Source organism: Vidua chalybeata, chromosome 4 (assembly GCF_026979565.1).
Source record: "Vidua chalybeata isolate OUT-0048 chromosome 4, bVidCha1 merged haplotype, whole genome shotgun sequence".
Lineage (NCBI taxonomy): Eukaryota > Metazoa > Chordata > Aves > Passeriformes > Viduidae > Vidua > Vidua chalybeata.
In genome coordinates, this window is record NC_071533.1 from 59,938,611 (window position 1) to 59,959,843 (window position 21,233).

Below are 21,233 nucleotides of genomic sequence, written 5' to 3' on the forward strand. Positions count from 1 at the left end.
CCCGCGCACCGGAACGGGAAGGGGAAGGGGAGGGAGCGGCGGCGGAAGCGGCCGCTGGCGGGGATGGAGCTGGGCGGTGGCCGGAGCCGGTAAGCGCTGGGCAGGGCCGGGCCGGTTCCTGCCCTTCGGCCGCTGTCGCGCCCGTACGAGGCCGCGCCGCGTTTTCCCCTGCCCGGGGCTGCGGGTCCGTGTGTTCCTCCCGCCGCAGCCCCATCCCCCGGGCCCGCCACCGGCCGCTCGCCTGCCCTGTCCCCGGGCAGAGCCGGCCCGCAGTGAGGCAAACCCTCCCTCTGTCCTCTGCTCCGTGCGGCACCTCGAGCCTGGCCGCACCTGGGCGAGGCTGAGGGGAGCTTAGCCCTAAATAGCGGCTGTGCCGGAGCGGTTCCCCCTGTCCGGGAGCGGCTCCCTGTGCCCGCCGGCCCCGTGCGGAGACCTGCATCTGATGGATGAGAGGCACTTCACTGTCAAATTGCAGGATGTCGTGGTGGGAAACGTTCACAGGGAAAACAGATTGATGTGCTTTCTTTATTTTAAAGCCTGGTCGAAGTATGATAAGCGTTAATAAAGAAAAAGCACAATGTAATAACCCCTCCATGTAATACAGCAGGAGACAGGGAATCACAGAGCAAACCAGGATAAATTAATGTGGAACCCTTATTGTTCATGAGATTTGAGAATGGGGCAACCACTATCTGGTCTTGCTTAATAGAAGGTGGTTTTCCTGCTTCATTCCTTAGAACAGGAAGGTTTTCCGCCTTCATTCCTAGTTAGAAGACTAGAAATTCGGATTGTCCTAATAGTTGGAATTGTCATGTTCACAAGCGCTCAGGGGAAGCATTTTGTCCTTGTTAGGGGAAAAGAAAAGGAAGTATAGAATTCAATGTAAATGTGTTGTGTTGGAATGTGACTTGTCTTTTCAACCTCTAAAGAGGGGATTTTTTCATTTAGATATTACATTGTATTAAAAACAATACCATGCTAATGTGTCTAATTAATCAGATCCATGGTGGAAATGTATGTAGCTAGAACAGCAACAAATGCCTGAAATAATACTAGTACTATGTTCTCCCTTTTGAGTTTAGAGAATGAAGAAACTTAAGTTTTCCTCTACAAATGCTCCTGATTTTGTATATGCAATGTGCTTTTGCATTAGAATCTAATTATTGTAGAAGTTGTCTAAATTGAGGTGCATTTTTTTGTGGTTATGGAGTTCAGTTTATTGGCAGCACCATTAGATTTTTGCAGATGCTCTTTGTTGTAAACAAATCTGTTAAAATCACTATTTTATATGTGTATTGCTGTGTATCTGTTGGTGAGCAATACTGTGACTCATTTCTTTTGAAAGCTAAAATAAATTGTAAAAATGTTCTTAATACTTTAAATTAATTTTGCAATTTAATATTTACCTTAGCATTTTATTTCATTATAGGTAATTTAAGTGATTTTCTAGCATGGACACTGTTGCTAGCCATAGCTGTCATCTTCTCCAGCAGCTACATGAACAGCGCATTCAGGGGCTTCTCTGTGACTGCATGCTGGTGGTGAAGGGTGTCTGCTTCAAAGCACACAAAAATGTATTAGCTGCTTTCAGTCAATATTTCAGGTATGTGAAAGAAAATTCTTCTCTTTAACTAAATGCTGTTGGCTGAGGTTTTCTCTGAGAAGAGTATTTTTTTCTGTTGGTCGCAGACTGAGGAACTCTTGGGTGTATAAGGAGAAAAGGGATATTGTTTGTCCAGAGATAAAGCTGTGTCACGTATTCATAGTATGCTCTTTGATTTTGACATTTTCTTGAATTACTTGCTTATAGTGCTTCATGTAATAGATTCTGGCATGGACCTGTATTCAGTATTTCACCAGAAAAAGATAACTGATTACAAGGAACTTAGTCGAGTATATGAACAGAGCCAGATAAGGGGTATAACTGATAAAATCCATTTCCAAATAATGGGACTTGTTTCATCAATCATATGCTAAATAAAATGTGACCATATAGGTTATTAGTGAATCTCTGCTTATTCAGATTCTCAGAGACAACACCTGTGTTTTAAAGTATACAGGTGGCCCATTGCACCACATCATTGCTTTCTTACCCTTCTGTATTGCCCTCAGTTGTGCCTCCAAGTTTTGGAGGGTGCTGGATCTCCCAGCTTAGTGTTTTATATTAGTTATGACTAAGTTGTTAGATCTGGCAGTTTTTAGACCTAGTTTTTTGAAACATCTCTAAAGCTCGACTCTTAATTCATTTGTAAGAAACCTATTTTCATGTTATGACCAGGGAAAAAAGATAAGAGGTTCCTTTTTCTCCTCTAGAGCTGTACTGCTGATGAAGTGCAATTATGCTCAAGGACCAAATTTTAAAAGTAGTTAAAAAGAACTAAGAGCTCAACTCCTATTAAAATTCAATAGGATATAAATGGCTAATTAATTCAGACTCTCAGCTTGATCTGTTCATTATAGTTCCAGTTTTAATTTAGATAGGATTTATGAAAGAATTTGGATGTGGGCACTGGCTTCAGAGTATGCCCTGCATTTCTAAAGTTTCAGCATAGGCTCACATTTTCTTAAGATTTAGAGCTCATTGATATCATGCCCTCCTTTAAACAAACCCAAATTTGAGATTTAGCCCACAAAGAGGAATCATTAAGTTTGGGGCATTTTTTAGTGTAGGAAAGTAACTACATATGAGTGACCTGACCCCATTTATATGTCATTGTTTACTGTGGGAGTATCAGGATTTTAATGGGTATAAGGTTTATGACTGAGAGAGAGTATGAACCCACTTAATCTAGGACTGCTTGTGCATGCAAAGAACTACATCTCTGATGCTGAGAATACTTAACATCAAATAGTAAGAACTTCTGTGAATTCATTAATTATAAGGATTCAGTGACAATTCAGTGGGTATTGGTTGCACTGCTGTTTTAGGATTATGAACCTGTACTCTTCATTATTCTGTTACTTGGTTCTTAACCAGTACCAGTAAAAAAAGTACCTTTTTTTGATATGAGAAAATAAATTGAAATTAATACCATCTTCTTGTTTAATATTGCCATCTTCTTGTGTATTTGTGGAGATATAATTACTGCTAAGAACTTTGATAGGCTTACTGATGGAGTTCAGTGGGCAAGTTCAGTTGCCAGAGGAGAAGAGTTTAGCTGACTTTGAGGTCTATCTTCTCCCTCTTGCTAGAAAATTTATGTCCTGTTTGATCTGCCATGATGAAAGATAAAAAAAATCATTCTGAGTCAACCAGTTCTGCAAATTGTCCATAAATACACCCCTGCACCTAATATGTGAGGAACAGTGGATAAGAAACCACAAGTGTAGGGTGTTATTTGAAAACATAAAAAAATACAGAATTAAAGTTAGATAAAGGATCATTTACTTTGATTTATACTTCAAATGCACTAATGCAGGACTAATATATGAGACAAGTAATTGAGCAGTTTTGAGAAATTCATCATCAAAGCAATCTTTAGAGTACAAACTTGTTTCATACCAAGCAGCCTATTTGAGGTTTTATGTATGTTTTTCTTATTGAAGTGTTTGTGAATTATTTGTGTTTGTATTTGAATATTTGCCTTATTTTATCAGGACCCTTTTCCAGAATTCTTCAGGCCAGAAGAATGATGTGTTTCACTTGGACATCAAAAATGTAGGTGGCATAGGCCAGATCCTGGACTTCATGTACACCTCCCACCTGGATCTTAGTCAGGACAATGTACAAGCTATGCTGGACATTGCACAGTGCCTCCAAGTGCAAAATGTGCTGAACATTTGCCACACCTTTTTAAAGTCTTCCACAGCTGTGGAGCAGGCAGCCAGCATGCCGTGTAACAGTGTATTTTCACTGCAGAACACTTTGGGTACAGATACCAGCTGTGCTGGTGACAGCTATGGGACAAACCTATTGCCTGAGTGCTCAGCTGACAGACAAACTAACAAAGTCTTGGCTGAACAGCATTCACAGTCTGTTAATCTGCACACCCCATCAGGTGATGGACAGAAACCACCACAAGATTCCTTAGATGGCAACTGCCCAGAGCTCCCATTTAAACAACCAAATTACTACTATAAACTACGCAACTTCTACAGCAAACAGTTCTATAAACAAAATGCTTGCTCTGATCATGAGAGAGGAGCAGAACCATCCTTTTCTTACAGCACATCCACAGAAATAAACACAGTGGAGAATAATTCTTGCACTGTTAATCACTCTGAGTGTATTCTGGAAACCTCTGAGCATTTACCGTCAAACTTTCTGGTTCAGTCTGCAAGTGAAGCTGCTCCAGACCAAAATGCAGAGAACACCGTTATGCAGCCCACCAGACAGATGCGGCTGAAAAAGGCAGTACACCTCAAAAAGTTAAATTTTCTAAGATCTCAGAAATCAGCAGAGCAGCCCCCTGAGCCCCTAAGAGATGACACTAGAATAACAGAAGTAATTGAACCTGTAAATGAAAGTACCACGGACACGACAGATGGTAGAGTTAGTGATGAAAAAGAAGCTGAAGATTTGGTGAGTTCAGAGAATTTTGAACAAACTGTTGAAGTGGAAAGATCTCAAGGTCCTTTGGAACAAGGACAATCACAGACTCTTCAATCACAGAAACAATATACTTGTGAATTATGTGGGAAGGCTTTCAAACATCCAAGCAATTTGGAGCTACATAAAAGGTCTCATACAGGTACAGTTATCAGTTACTTGGTCTGCAGACCAAATATTTCAGTTATAGAGAATATCTTGCAGTGTCTCTTGATTTAGAGATGCTGGTTAAGGGTCTACTTTCAAAAGGCTGTGGTTTGTTTTGTTGTTGTTTTTTTTTAATGGATAATCCTACAGAAATAAAGAACTGTAATACCAAGTTTTACTGGGAGTTGTAGAAAAGATTTCTGTGTATTTGGGGTTTTGGGTGCTTTTTCGAAGAACATCATGTGAATTTGATGAAATTAAAATTTAAATTAAAATTTTGGTTTTGTCCTGCATTTAGATGGGTCATTTCTAGTCTGTGTGTCAGATGGCCCAGATGTTTGAGCCAGATGACAACAAAAGGTGTAAACGAATAAATGGTACTATAAGTATACTAGAATACATCTGTTCTCTCTGGTCATATATCTGTTGTAAGATGCAAGTGATTGAGTCTTGGTAGTAATTTTTTTTAACCTGTAGAAATATGCCCTATAACAACTTTAATTGTGTTTACCTAGAGAGTAAGGCTCTTGCAGGCTGCAGAATAAATGGGAGTTTTGAGTTAATATGCTTTGTTTTAAAAACTCACAGGTAATATTTTTAAACCTAACATAGATTTATTTCTAAGTATCATTTTATTCTAGTGAAGAATAAGACCTAGTTTAACTTCAAATTATTTAATTTGTCTGTTCATTTTAATGAGCATGTCCCATTATTAGATACGCTTCTTTAGAAGAGTTTTTAAGAATTACCTTGGCTAGGCAGGTAACACTCTTGATTCAAAGTCTTTGAGATGGTATTACTCCTGGTTAAACTGTTGAATATTTTTTACTTTTCTTTTTCCCTGTATTAAATATACAAATGCATCTCTCTCAATCTTGTCAAATAAACATCACTTTGGAAATGATTATACATGTATTGGTACTTGACACTAAATATGAAACTCTCTTATCAAACATTAATTTATTTTGTTAACTGATCCTTAGAATTAAAAGTTTATTTTTCTATTTTATTCATGGAAAAATCTTCCCAGAACCTAAAAATATGAACATTTTGCAATAGCTTCCTGAAGTTTTCAATTGTTAGCTTTAACTGCTTCTTTATGTTTATGTTGCTAATACTTTTTTTTAACTTGTTCTCCTGTGAAAGAGTTGCATATGCCTCTTACCTAGATCCTCTTTTTGCCTTGTATTTTTTTGAATCTTATTATCTGGTTTGAGCTGGTATCATCAGGTATATTTTAATATCCTAGATTTTCAGGAAAAAGACGATTAGATAGAGGACAAGAGCATCTAGAAAAGTTCCAGCTAACTGCAGTAACATGTCGGTTTGTGCTGGTGAAAACCTAGGATTCAGGAATTCTCAGCTGCTTTTCACACACCATCTTCTTCCAGTAGTTTTCAAAAATTCCAGACTTGAATGCTAGTTAATAAAGCATTAACATTCTTCTGTGGCTGTGCTAAGATGACAAAAGTGTAAGAGCCTAAGTTTAACAAATAATAAGCACATCAAAAGATGGAAAAACTGAGGCAAGAATATGACTAGAAATGCCTGTTGGTTCCCTGTTATTGTTGGCAAATACTCCCTGTTATTTCCTTGTTATTCATGTTAATTGTTTTTAAATACCCAACTAGTACAAAAAGAGTGTTTAGAAAATTGCAGTGGATGGTGAGTAGGATATTGATATTGGAAAGACATGTAGCAGAAGGTACAGGGCACATCTGTATTGCTACTGTTAAGTACACTGGTAGTTAAGTAATATAAGTGTATGCTAAAAGCCATTTCTATTCATCTGCCACTTCAGAAAGCATAGCAGATTGCTAGCTAATCAATTTTAGTTAAAAACATTAATTTTCTAGAGCTAAGCAGAAGGGTTAGCAGGCGTTTAAGTCTTACAGTGCTCACGGAAAGCCCTCCCAATACAGCTTTGCTGAAGAGATGGAGGAAGCTGAAATGGACATGTCACACTGGCAGACCTGTTTTTAACCCAAAAATGACAATTCTTTCAACACAAGTGCTATGGTGATCTGGTTGTCAAGAAAAAGCACATGTAAAATTCTCTGTCCCTGAACACTAGGAACTACTAAAGAACTTACAGGTTAGCATGGGTGCATTGATGAACTTTCTATGTGAAGGCAGCCAGACTGTGTTCAACAGTCATTGTGCTGGCATGTCTGACTGTTTTATTTATATTATTATCATGGACATTTAAAGGAATCTCTAAAAAGAGCTTACTGCACTGACTTTGGTTGATTTTGACTAAATGTTATAATTTGTTCTTTATTATTATATTGACTCGTCTGAAAAAAAGGAAGCAAATGTATCTCTTTTATATAGTCCATACCTGTCCAGGAACATCCAGTGGTTTTGTTGGGATATTTTATGTATTTTCAGGGAACATCTCAAAAGAGCAACCCAAAACAATCTCGGGCCAATGGAAAGAACTCTTGGCAGGATGGAATGCAACAGGAACAGAGTAGCACTGCCATGTAATACAATACATTGTTGATCCTCAACATTTTCATTCTGAGCTTTGCTTGAGCAATTTCCAGCATTCCTTGCCTTAGTGAATACAGCTCCTCACCTCTGTGATCTCATCAGGAACACCACTTCTGCCTTCATGCCTTTCTCCTCTGGAGCTGACACAACATTGCTTTGATCACTGTTGTGTACTTTATCTTCACCTCTTCTTGCAGAATGTTGAACAAGAAAGGATGCAACAGAAGGTAGAAAGCACAAGGCAGCCCAAGGGCTCAAAAGTAAAGTCCTCTGGATTAAGCACTGTCTAAATTGTATCCAGTTACTACTTTTCCCCAGTTTTTCTCTCTTGCTGTTGATCCAGCCATGTATCCCACTACTGTGTACTTAATCTTCTTGCAGGGTGTTGAACAAGAAGGGTACAATCCTGGTCTTCTCAGATGAGGTTTTTTGGTTTAGAATTTTTTGACAGTTGTGGAATCGTAGACTAATTTAGATAGGCATGGATCTCCTGAGGTAATCTGCTCTGGTTTCCTGCTCAAGGCACATCAAATTAGTTTAGGTTGTTTTGCTTATGACCTTATATAGTGAACATTTTGGACAACTCCAGAGACAGAGTTTCCACAACCTCTCCAGACAGTCGCTCCCAGTATCTGAGCACCCTCGTGGGGTAAAATAATATTTTCATCTATGTAATTGGAATGAGCAGACTTGCATCTGTCACCTCTTGTCTTAAGACTGTGTACCAGGAACAGCCTGCTTGCATTTGCCCTCCCAAGAGTGTAGACAGCAGTAAAATTTCCTGTTTGCCTTCTTTTCTTAAGGCTCCAGATAGGGTCTTACCAGTGATAGGCAGAGAAGAATAATCTTCAGCTTATTTGCTGTATTCTTACACCCTAAGGTTCAGTGAGGCTAATTGTTTCTGACCAATAGGTTAGTTGATAAGCCCAGGGGTTTGGAATTCTATGCAAGTGCAAAATTGTTCTCCAAAAAGTAATTTGATGTTTCTTTTCAAAAAGAAAAAAAAAAAGAAAAAAAAAAGAAAAAAAAAAAAAAAAAAAAACCACACACAAAAAAATCTTGATTGTTTTATCTTTATCTTGGGGGAAAAATCCTCCAGTTCTTTGTACATCAGTATAGTTAAAATGAGGCTGCATGCAGCCTACAATAATTGTTTGGAGAAATTTGAGGCTCCAATTTCTTCCCTCTCCCTTTAGTCATTTCAGAGTAGATTCCTGTTCAGATACTATTCTTTAGGTCTCTAGTAACTTTTCTTTTTGTATAGGTAATTTCTGCAAAAATTGCTTACTATTGTACTATTGGTTTTTTATCCTCCATTTCATATTATCTTGATGCTTTTATGGCTTTTAGAATCCTTCCCAGTTGCTACAGATCTAGCTCCCTCTTGGTTTAATTTACTTTTGTGTTGTCAGTATCAGAATTTTTAGTGTTTTGCAAGTTTAAAGCTGTAATGAAATCAGGCCTCAGTGCTCTTTAGAGTTTAGTGACTTTATAGTTGATTTACTGGTTTCATAATTTTTATCTCTAATTGAAGGAAAGCTTTTTTAAAAACACCCATTCTTCATTAAGTAGAAAAAATAGGTAAAGCCTCAAGCTGTCAGACTAACTGCAAGGTTGCAATCTGTGAAGCAACAAAACTGTATGTTCACTCTGTGTTTTCAAATCTAAAGAGAATTGCATTTAGTCTTTGATCCTAAAATATGTTGGAAGAACCTCATCTGTATTTGGCATTGGAAAGGAAAATGAAATTCCCACACCTGGATATGGTAGATGGTGCTTGTAACATTTCCAAGGATGGAGGAAAAACGTTGATATAGAGAATACTTAGTGGAAGAGAAGCCAAGAGGTGTAAAGTCAGGAAATTAAAGAAGTGGCCTGCATCAGTTTTTATTAAAGTTGCTAATCTGTTTTTGGAGATTCAAGGATAACAGTTGTACATATATAAATTCAGTATTTTGGAGTGAAATACTTGCAGCTTCCCTTCATTCCTCCTTCTTTTTAAGAATGTATCTCTTGTGCAAGTGAAAAAACAGGTGCCCTTCCCATCACTGTTGTTGTTGGGCCTTGTCATCTGTTCTGTTCTTCCTGGTGTTATGATACTCCTTTCATTTCAAATCCAAAGTATTTTAAAAAGATTAAAACCTGCACCCATTCATATCAAAGCTCTTCTACTTGTTTTGAAAGATAAATTCTGACCAAGTCTGCCTTGCAAACTCAGTGGCAAAAGCTGTATTTCCCTCTTAAATTTCCCCTTAAATAGATGGGTAAGTATCCTTTTGGGGATATTTTTTAGTCTTACATTACATGTTTTAAAAGGAAGTGTACCAATTTTAAACATTTCTGTTCTACTGCAACTATTAGAACTTCTATGTTCTGTTTCTTCTTTTAGGTGAGAAACCTTTTGAATGTAACATTTGTGGGAAACACTTCTCACAGGTGGGAATATTTTATGTATTATGGTACTTACTTGAAACGTATCTCTGTTGATTCTAAAAATCTTGTGTTTAAGATTACATTTTTTTTCTTTTGTTCAAAGACAGAATTCACTCTAGGGATAAATTATTAAAATGTCTTATATAAAAACAGCATGTTGAATGTTTTAGGTTTCTTTGATGCATTCTATGTCTTTGATTCTGTCTGCTCTCAGTAGATGTGTTATGTGTTTTACATTCAAATGAATGTTTAAGTATACAGAGCCACAGCTGTATTTGAAATATGAAGAACATTAATTTCCAAGTTGTTCTTCTGCTTTATGCTTAAAGGTATGTTGTGAATAGCATTTTTACAGTGTCTGAAAAAAGTGCAGATTCAAGTTTTATGTAATGTTGTATTCAGAATACAGTTTCATCTTTCTAAATAGCATAAATTATTAAGTAGCTTTGAGTGAGATAAGAAGAATCTGTATCCATGTAAGTGGGCTCAGTTTCTTTCAGTGAGAACACCACCTGTTTGAAGTGACACAGCTCAGCTATGACTTAAAAAAAACTTCTTGTGAAATTCCATACTTACAAACAGGGCCTAAGCTTTAGCTACTTTATTTGCCCTCCAGTGTTTACTTCCTTTTCTGGGTACAACAATTAATTTGTATTTCTACAAATTTGGTGCCTAGCTGTCTCACATTTCCAAAATATCTGTTGCCTTTCTGATTTCGTGGTTGAGAGGTGCACATGTATGAACAGCGAACAATAAACAGGTGCATATTTTTATACTAAGATTACTTAATTATTTTTTAATAACTTTGGCATTTCTTATGGCTGCTGGTTTAAGAATTAGAGCTATTTGCTTTTTGCCTACCCACCCACCACTGGTTGTGCTGCTGTTGCTTCAGTTTCACAGCCCACCAGTGGGCCTTGTTTGACCCATGAATCTGATGCCTTTGTGTCCTCCACCTTGTTGCTAAATATGAATATAAGACTGCATCCAGTCAACAATACTGTTTCATTATGCTTATTGGGCAATTTTCAGAAAAACTGGGCATGTTTTTCAGGCAAAGAAGAGCATTTTCATTCATTTTGATGGCTGAACTTCCAGTTATTAAAAGAAAAAAAAAATGGATATTTCAAATGCCATTAAAAGTACTTTTGACAAATAGAGTGGTATTCTGTACTATTGCAGTGGGGGAAGAGGGGGGAAGTGTCACACACTGTTTGACAGGCATGACAGACTCCTCATGCCATATGCTTTGCTCCTCTTTAATTACAGAAACAAACAAAACCCCTGACAAAGCTGGCAATTTCTGCCTTTTAATTAAACCCTCCCAAACAGCTTCCCTTCCCTCCCTGGTGACCTGACTTGCCTGAAGGGCCAGGCAGATACCTGTCCATGGACAATCCCTACACATCCAGCACACGAGCCAGAGCATTCAGCCTCTGTGCTGCAGATCTTTCTCTGCTCATAAAGGGGTCTTGCATATTGCTGAGGTACTTGCTTTTGAGTCCTGCAAATAAGTAAGATTCCATTCACCAGAAAGTAAGATGCAAGGATAATTATTATCTACTTTTTGCTTAAAATACCATCTCCGATCTTGTCCTTTATCTTCTCTGTCTGCAGGCACAGAAATAGCAACACTTTTCTTATTTAAGCCTTCATGTTCTGTGCTTTTGAGACAGTGCAGCTGTTGGGCCTGGTGGGATGTCTGCTCCTGCTGAATGTAGCTGATGTGCTGTGTGTTGGAATGTGGAGCAGAAAATGAAAGAAGTAGACAAAATTGATGTGGGAACTCAGATTTGGGAACAAACAGCCATAAAAATCTGATTTTTTTGAGGAAAACATTCCTTTTTTACTTCCAAGCCTTCATCTTCCCTTATTGCTTGTACACAGCTTGTTGTGATGTGAACCCTCTCTGGCTGGTGATCCAGCCAGAGCTGTGTTTTACCTCCTCCTGCAGAGATTCTTTTGGGGGCCCATGTGCACAAGGTGCTTCACTTTGAAAGCTTGCCATTTACAAAAGTCTGGTGTATCTCTCTGGTCTCCAAATTTGTGAGGAGGTCTATGCAACCATTTAGAGGATTCTTCTGAGCCCTTTTTTTCTTGCACTGAACTGCAAACAGAACTCCCCTTAGGTTTTTTTTCCACTGGGATGGCATATGATGCTTTAACCAAGGTTGTGTGCCAGCTTTAAAGCTTAAGGAAGAATACACACTATTGATGTTATTACTTTTTTTTGTCTTAGCACAGGTACTAACAAGCTTTGCCCTCATTAGGAGGAAAGGACATAGGCTTGTAATAAAGAAATGGATCTACTTGCTGCTTTCTGTAAAATGTTTTCATTCTTACTTTATATGTCTTTATGGGAAATAGTTGTTGCACTTCAAATTCACCCTTTGTCTTTATCTGGAATAACTTTAACAAATGCCCATGATAGCGTTTGTTTGTGACATGGATAGAAGTAAAGGTTCTTTTTTTCTGTATGTTTTTCTAAAATGCACATAAAATTGTGACATAAAAAGTGACATAAAATCCCTTGTCTTTGAAAAGCAAAAATTATTCCATGGTTCATCTTCTTGTCTAGAAATAAGTACCTAATGCCTCTCTTTGAGTTGATTTCAGTATTAGAAAGTTTGGCCTTAGAAAACAGTTGTTCAGTCACACTCTTGTCTGAAAAAATGTACAGGGGTTAAAGCAAGCTCTTTCAGGGTTCCAACATTGATCCATTCGATACTGTCCTCTGTGTGTGTGTGTCTGCAGTACTTGAGTACTGGTATATTATAAGGTCTGATTACAGTGATAGATCATAACAGGTAATTTATTATCTAAATGTGTCAGAAGGAATTTGTCTGGGTCTTATTTTTGTTATCTCACTGTGACTGATGAGGACATGATCATCTTTGCATCCCAGATTTTCGATCTGTCCCGATGTAAAGACTTGATGTTTCCTTACATAAATAAAAACCAGGCAATTATCAATCTAAAAGGTTTAAAAACTGACCGTGGAAGTGCGCACAATGTATGGAACATCTGCAGCTCTTCTACAAGGTTTGTCTTGTGGTTTGAGAACTGGCCTCAGTGGAGTAGCCATTCACAAGGACTAGTGGCTCCAAAGCATTTCAAAAAAGTTGGACTCAGTAAGAAGATTTTATCTAGTCATTGTCTGGTTTGCTGGCTAGACTAGCATGATTTTTAGAGGATTGAGAGAGGAAAGATATGTAATAAAATTGTTAGCAGTGGTCCCATTTGTTCTTTTCTGTACTTCCTATTCTGTTTTATTTTGCTATGAGTAAATAATTTCAGGTTTGGAGCATCTGAGTACTTTATGGATAGAAAAATGCTCACCCTATTATTTTCTTTTTAACCACCTGGTAGGTGAATTCAGACATCCTTGTGTAACAATATTTTATTTGTAGGACAGGGAAAGTGAGACTAACATGAACCATATTGCTAGTAAGTTAGTAAGTTTTCTTTTTCACTGCATTCTAGATAGTGTAATTTTCATTTATAATTGGATCTGCTTTCAATTATAGGTCTTTCTTTTCTCTTAGCATTTGATTTCAGGCTTCTTGATTTTATTTTTTTCCCTGTTTCTCTTCTTGTCAATGGATAATTGCATATGTAAACTATTTGATGTTGAAGTACATGGTAGTCTGTCTTTACTTGATAAGAATGCTTGAGTTCATACATGCTTTGTAGTCTCACTATCTTAGAAGCAGGAATAAAAAAGCCAGTCTCATAGTTCATCACTGGTTTTTTTTTGTCTATATACAGCAAGAGGCAAGCTGAATTTAAATGCTTAAATTGCTCTCCCTTCAGGCAGGTAATCTCCAGACACATTTACGTCGACATTCTGGTGAGAAGCCATACATTTGTGAAATCTGTGGGAAAAGGTGAGTAGAATTGCTCATCTTAGTAAAGCTAACATGAAAAAATTTGTTCATGTTTTCTACTACTCTTCATGATAAACTATGAGCCGAGAGCTAAGGCAACATGCTGCTCAATTTTGTTTAGAAGATGCTGGGTTTAAGTGTGTGCTGATAGGATTAAAATACATGAATGTTTGCAATTGACTTGTTGTAAGATAATCAGTGTCACCAGAGCTTGTAGTCTAAATTTTTTGTGTATTGGTATGTGGATAAGAATAGCATGGAGTGTATTTTGTTGTGTTACATGTGTTGTCTTGTGTATTTTTGTGTGTATTTTGAATGGTGTGAGTCACAGTAAATCATGTGGGTTTGTACCTTTCCCTCACATTTTTGTCATTATTTGGTGACACTTTTTTTTTTTTGACATTTTAAGGAATTCTGAAGTGTGGGAAATTTGACAAATTTAAGCAAAGCATTAAATGATTCTGATAGCTAACAGGTGACAGAAAATGCAGGAATAGCATAAAATGCAGAATTAATTAGTAACATTAATGGTAAAAATGTTTTTTGGAGATTTTTTCCTAGCATAATTTTAATTGGACATTGGTCAGTTTAAAAATGTTTTCTTAATTGCATCTATTTATTTGTGTTTTAGGTCTTAGTCTTTGTTCAGAGCATCAGGCATTCATTCAAACCAATTTCCATATGATAGTTCAGGGAAACAAGGGCCTTATAAAGACACTAATTGGGTTTCTGTGTTGTGTTACAGATTTGCTGCTTCTGGTGATGTTCAGCGTCATATAATTATTCATTCTGGAGAAAAACCTCACCTGTGTGATATCTGTGGCAGAGGTGTGTAAGAACCAAAGTTTCTGCCTCAGGTTTTTTGACTAAAAAGTGAGAAGTCATTTTAATCTCAGAACCTGTCATCTTTTTCTAGGTTTCAGTAACTTCAGTAATTTAAAGGAGCACAAAAAGACCCATACAGCAGATAAAGTATTCACCTGTGATGAATGTGGGAAGTCATTTAATATGCAACGAAAATTGGTAAAGCACAGGATAAGGCACACTGGAGAGAGACCATACAGCTGTTCAGCTTGTGGTGAGGTTCACTGTGCATTGCTTGGTTGTGTCTTTGCTTTTCAAATGATGAGTAAAAGTTCCTTTGTCAGCAGAATAACAATCCAAACTGCTTTAAATTGAAATACCATGTTGTGAAAGTCAGTCACAAAATTTTCTGTCTTGCATGCTTCATAGTCTTTCATTTGGTGTAATAAACTCCTTTATTTCTCATAAGTTTAAAAGAGAATTTCAGTTGAAAATTAGAGAAAGGAAGTAAGAGGAATCAACATTGTATGTGTTTGCTACAAAGCTGCTCAGATTAGCTGCTTCAAAAATAGATTTCTTTTCAGAATAGTCCTTTCTGATGGAAAGTTAGGTTTGACATCATTTGGCTATTGATGGGGTCTTTTCTTTTTTTTCCAATTGCATACCATTTGATTTTAACTCCATTCACCTACAGAGTTTGATAATAACAATTTCTTGTTACTTTGCTTCAGCCTCTGAAATAAAATCAAAACTTGATCAATATTTCAGAACACCCATTTTCAAAATCTGTTATATAGGCCATACTGCCAGGAGGTCTGAAAATGGCTTTTGATCAGGTACATCTTGATCTCATAGGTTACTTAGCATCTTGCATAGTATTTTTTTTTTTGCCATTATGTGTTACTTTGACAGAATTTCATTCATGTTCTGAGGAATCAGCTTTGGAGGAGGGTAGCTTCATATGTTCAAATCCAGTTGCAGTATGTTTTATTTGCACTATCTTAAGGCACTAGAAAAAAACCATGTTATCAGGAGGCTTTGCATCAGAATGAGGAAATAGATACACAGGATACAAAAGTAAAAACAATCAATTGTGTTGCTGCTGTTAAACAGGCTTGTCTTCATTTTGCCTTGTACTGGTCTTTTGAATATTTTTGATTTGTGCAAAGAGGATCTGATGAAGCATTAAGAAATCATTCACACTATGCAAAACATCCAGATGTATTACTCCAGTAATTTTTAATCTTATCATTACTGTTTAATGGCTGTTCTGAAGAGAAACCTGTGCAGTAAAATAAAAAGTATGCTGCTGAAAATTGAGACTGCAATTTTATTGGGCAGTCATTTAATATGGTCCGTTTTAGTTGGTATCTGTCCTTAAAAAACAAATCAGATAAAAATCATAAGCTTACTTCTACTGTTTTAAAGAATGTGAGGTGTCTAAGTCATGTGGCAATTCTGGAAATTAATTCTCTCTTTCTCTGCTTGTTCTCCTACACTTTGCCTTCATTCAGCCTCAGATTCTTTTCTTAGCAATATGGTGATTGAGCTTATTTGAGTCTGTAGCTTTGAAGATAGATAAACAATTGAATATTTTTCTGTGTTCTAATATTTACAGCAATAAAAAATTATAGTTCTCACACATTCTCTGGCCAGAATATTAAAAAAAAGGACTTGGTAGTGAACAAACCATTTCTTTCTATGATGCAGCTCTCACTGGAAGAATATATTTAGAAGCTTATCAGCATACTGTTTTTCCAGACAGACAAATTAAATTGATAGTTATTTTTTTTTCTCTGTTAAGACTGGGACAAACTGAGAGCACTCACAGATTTCAAGTACTAATGGATATTCCTGTCTCTGGAGACAAAAAGTAAACCCATTAACTGGGAAACACAAGTTATAAAGTCAGATCAAGAAGAAGAAACAAGTTAATGGAATTGTAAAAACAGTTGGGACTTGTTTGAACCTGTTCTAGATAAATGATGGGACATATGATACCTTTATTGCTTGATAATTTCTGTAATTAAAATATGTTTATTCACTTGTGTTGAGAGCAATACCTGAATCCATCCCTGGTCTCTTGTAGGGAAGTGTTTTGCGGGCTCTGGTGACCTGCGCAGGCACGTGAGGACTCACACTGGGGAGAAGCCCTACACCTGTGAGACGTGTAACAAGTGCTTCACGCGCTCGGCCGTGCTGCGGCGGCACAAGAAGATGCACTGCAAAGCCTCTGAGGAGGGGCCCAACAGCCTCGAGGAATTTACTCAAGGGATTGAAACGCCTGACCTTGACAAGTCCCAGAGTTCTGACTCTTTTGGCCCAGAGATGTCTGTTACATTGTTACCAGTGTCTGTTAAATTCCCCATTCCTGCAGCTGGAAACTCCCCTGAATTTGACAGTTCTGCGGATTCTTACTGTAAGCTGCGGTCGATGATCCAACACCACGACTCGGCAAACCCAGAGAAACTCGGCGTGGATTCTGCTAAACTGCTGAAAGCCCAGGCCCAGCAGGCTCCAGCAGCACCCCCACCATATGCTTACCCAGATGTGGATGTGTCTGCAGCAGAGGAGGAGCCCTTGCAGGCCGATGGCATTCCCATGATCCGCTCCTCCGTGGCCGGCCTGGACGGCCACTGCACCGAGCCCCTGGGCAGCCGGGCCTCCTCTGCCGCCTACAAGAGTAACGAGGGTCCCTTCTTCTCCAGCATGACCCTCTGGGGCTTGGCCATGAAGACTTTACAAAATGAAAGCGAATTGGAGCAATGAGGGCTCAGCTGACTGTACCAAAACTTCTTAGAGGCATTTCATGCTAACGTGGTTGCAATTGCACTGCAGCATAAGAGAGATCACGGAGAGTTTTTAGGCCAGGTAGCTTGGACACTGACAGGAATCAGAGTGCTCATTCCCAGAACCACATGTAGGCTGCCTTTATTTACACTGCTTCTCAGCAAAGTTTAAATGCACTGTTGGGGACCTCTGTTGTTTTGTAACTGCACTGTGTAGCTCCTGTGTTATAGCCATGATTTACGAAAATTTGCCACCGACTACATTTACCATTTAACTTGGAATTTTTTTACCTGATAATGGAGGAAAGGATGGCCAGTGTCTTAAGTTCATAATATGGACACAGCTCCTAGCATGGGTCATCAGAGCTGTGTAATGGTGTAGATATGACAGGAGGAAAATGCTTAACCAATCCCTAGTGAACCTGAGTTTCAGTTGTGGCTTTCTTACCAGTAGGGTCATCGGGTTACAGAACCTGAGTATTGTGACATTAAATTTAAATGTTAAATACTGGGCAATATTTGTGATAGTGCAAAGTAACTGTATATCTAGAAACTTTATTTTTTTACAATAAAAGCTTTTTTTTTAAATATTTTATAAACTATTTTGCACAGCAGATTATTTGTACAATGAAGGCCAAGATCAAGTTGTGAATAAAGAGAAATTGTTTTACATTGCTTGATGTATTTCGTCTTTCTTTGAAGGATTTTCAGTAACATTTCAATTTATTCCAGGTATCTTTACAATGCTAAAGGGGATGCCATCACAAGAAGAGCTGCAGTATAAAATAAATGCAATCAATACATCAATAAGTTGTCTTGTACTTGAATGAGCATAAGACATTGGCTGATTAATGGAATAAATAGACTGCGACAGGATAGAAACGTTGCTTAGGGAGGCCTTTTTCTGCTTTGGTGCTTTGAATAGTTGCTGCATTTCAAACTGCTTGCTACAGATACACGACATTCTGGGGAAATTTTAAAGTTTTGAAAATACAGTCTTTTTCTTCTTTTTAAGGTGTTTTTTCAAAACTAGTTGTTTCATCTCTTGTTGTGTTAACCATTATACACTACAGTCTGGGGCTTTACTTCCTTACTTCCTTTACCTGATCCCTGCACCTTCCTGAACTGCTTTCAACCTGAGTTCAAATGAGAGTGTTTCTGGCCAGAGTACAGCACACTTTCAAGCAAAAGGGGCAGCCTGTTACAGTGTCTGCATGAGTCTCAAAAGTTCCACATTTCTCTCAATAGTCATTTAATGTTACAAAAACTTTTTTACTACCTTAACCGACCAGTTTAAAAAAAATTGCCTGCACTGGAGTGCAAGTTTCACCTTTCTTTTCTTGTAGTGCACATATCCTAGAAAATTTAAAAGCACTATTTTTCCAGTCAGTGAAGTCGAAACAAAGTTTTTGCAGGGTGTGTGTGTGTTAAAAACAGCACATAGTCTATCTGAACACAGTCCTACATGGATTAAGCAGGGAACACTTTATATATGTGAACCCTGAGTTCTCCATTCTTTGCCTTTTGCACTGTTTGCTTTGGAACACTGCAGTTCCCTGTGGGAATGGCCCATGTGCCATTCTGCAGTCCAGGTATTACAGTTCTGTCCCTGACACGTGTGCTCATGCTCACTCTCACTGCTTTCCTTGCATTGGTGCCTGAGGCAGAATGTGGGTATCTGCCAGTCACTGGCTCTGTAGGTTTCCTCTTGTCAGAAACTATTTTTAAATTTACGTATCCTAAGAGAAAATAGAAATTTGATTCTGTTCCCACAAGGATTTTGTTGCTTGGAAAGGACAAATCTGCAATTTAAACCTCCTAACTTTTCAGTTGTCTCTGATTCCACAGTGATTTTGCTCTCTGTTATATTTTTGAGGAGTCACTATAGGATAAGTTTAAATCAAACCATGTTGCAGTCTTTGTGTTCATTAAACAGTGTGTTGGAGGTCTGGAGGAATGTGTAAGACTGTCATAAAGGGAAAGTGGCAACTTGAGGTATTTTTAAACACATAGATAGGTCAAATCATGGATTAGTATCAGGTGCTTTGTGCCAAGAGGACAGCTCTGTTGCATTAAGGATTATTCCCCTTGCTTGGCAGTATTTCTGTGAGAGTTGTTTCACACCAGAAACATGGCAGTTCTCAAAACTGTGACCAGGCTGTGAATGCTGTTTGCAGTTTTCAGGGTTTGTTAAAACACCACGTTGCAATGTGGCATCTTTGAGAAGGAAGTAGAGCAAACAGTGGTAGGAGGAAACTGTTCCATCTGAGTTTGTGCAGCTGGAACCAGAAAAAAAGGAGGAGTTACAGCACTGGGAAGGAGCACTAAGAACTGTTGTATCTAGCTGGCTTGAAGGAAAAGCTGAGCAAGAGAGAAAATTCAAAATATTAGTAGGCGGATGGAGTCAGATGGAAGAGAATTAATTTTTATGTATGGAGTAAAAAGTTTTGGATTAAGAAGCCCCATCCCTGCAGCCACTCTGCAGTGAGAATATCACTCCATGACTGCAAGAAACTGGATTTTGCTATTGTGTTTCCAAAATCAAATACGAGTCTGTCATGCCAATTTAGTATTGCCTGAGCTTTTGTCAGGGAGACATCAGCAGAAAATGACCTGGAAAGAGGATCTTTCCTGTACCATAGTTACCTATTAATGTTACATACATTACCTATGCCAACCTGTAGGTCTCTAATGAAGAGGATGTTTGAGTGGGAATAGGAAATACAGTTTGATAGTCCTAATGCTGCATAAATAGTCCATAATATATCCAAATAGATAGTCCATAATTCTGCTGGCACAGCTGGAGTGGAGCAGCGGCCCCTGTGGCTTTGAAGAACAGGTGGAAACGGTGACACCAGTGTTGAGCCAGTGGTATTCTACAAGCAGCAGACACCCACCCATGGCTATTGCTCACAAATACCCACAGCCAGGGTACTGTGGCCAGTACCACACAGTGCAGTAGTGCCATGATAGTTGATGTAAATGACATGCTATTAAAAGAAAACAATTTTGGGAAGAGAATGTTAACCAAGCTGGCCTAGTAAAATTGGAAGACTGCTAGTCGTTATTTCTTGCAATAATTATCCTGCAGCTCAGAGCTGCTCTTCATCTGGCAAACCTGAATAACTTTTTTTTACAGAAGGTGCAGGTGACCTTCTCAGGGCTTCATTTGGGTTTGTTCAGGGCAGACATATTTGTCATTTCACTCCTGAACAATATTTTAAAAAAACAATGTTTTGACTTTGGAAGGCATTACTGTGGTTATTTTGATTTATTTTATTGATTTATTTTGATTGGCATTTTTATTTATATTGATTAAAGAGCATTAAATCTGTACAAAACATAACCTGCCATTTTTATTGAGGGTATTTACTATGTGTACATAAGAAAAGGATGTCATATAATGACATTGAAGTTCAAATAACGCCCCTTCAAAAAAAAAAAAAATCCTCTGCTTGAGACTTATTTTCTAGTCTAATTAAAACTGAAAAAGTTGTGTAAGGAAAAAAGAACTTTACTAGGCAGGACTTATTGCTTGTTTATTACCTGTTACCATTGAGCACAGAGTGTTTTTGTGGTCTAACACTTCATCTGCATCCTCTCACACTCTTTTCAAACCTGGCCTGCTAGATGTTTCTTGAATTCAGAGGTCGGGCTTTAGAACAGAGCACTTGTGCTTTGTTTCCATGGCTTCTTCAGCAAATTCTAATACACTTAAACTCCTGTTGATAATTTTACAGGGAAGTAATTGCTACACATGAAGTATTCCCAAAACATCTAAGTGGCATATACAAGAGCAAGCCAAATTTAAAACAAAATCAGTGTGAAGCAAGTGGAACTGGCCCCATAGGCCATTTGCTTCTGGAATCCACTTTTTTCTTTCCTTGCATTGTCTTCCCCACTGTGGGTAGCTCCTTTCATACATGGACAGCTGCATTCAATTCTTGCTGCTCACTTCATGCCACTTACCCACCCCTCATAATCCAGACCAGAGGTTAACGTATTCAAGCTCAGTAAGGAAAAGTGTTGAGGCATATAGGTGAACAGAGCTGTAAAACTTTATAAATTCTCCAGGCTCCATGTTTTGGAGTGTGTGCTGGGATTTTGGATATTTAGCTTTCTTTAGCT

The 21,233-nt window shown here is 38.0% G+C and overlaps 1 protein-coding gene across 1 annotated transcript; it reads left to right on the top strand.

The window, feature by feature from the left end:
- The first annotated feature begins 2 nt into the window (after positions 1-2).
- Positions 3-17,780, top strand: ZBTB49 (zinc finger and BTB domain containing 49). The gene is made up of 8 exons (XM_053941010.1): positions 3-89; positions 1,430-1,603; positions 3,598-4,691; positions 9,582-9,628; positions 13,439-13,512; positions 14,258-14,340; positions 14,429-14,590; positions 16,406-17,780. The coding sequence occupies exons 2-8, from the start codon at positions 1,452-1,454 to the stop codon at positions 17,083-17,085; spliced, it is 2,292 nt and encodes a 763-aa protein (XP_053796985.1). The 5' UTR covers positions 3-89; positions 1,430-1,451; the 3' UTR covers positions 17,086-17,780.
- Positions 17,781-21,233: the final 3,453 nt, after the last annotated feature.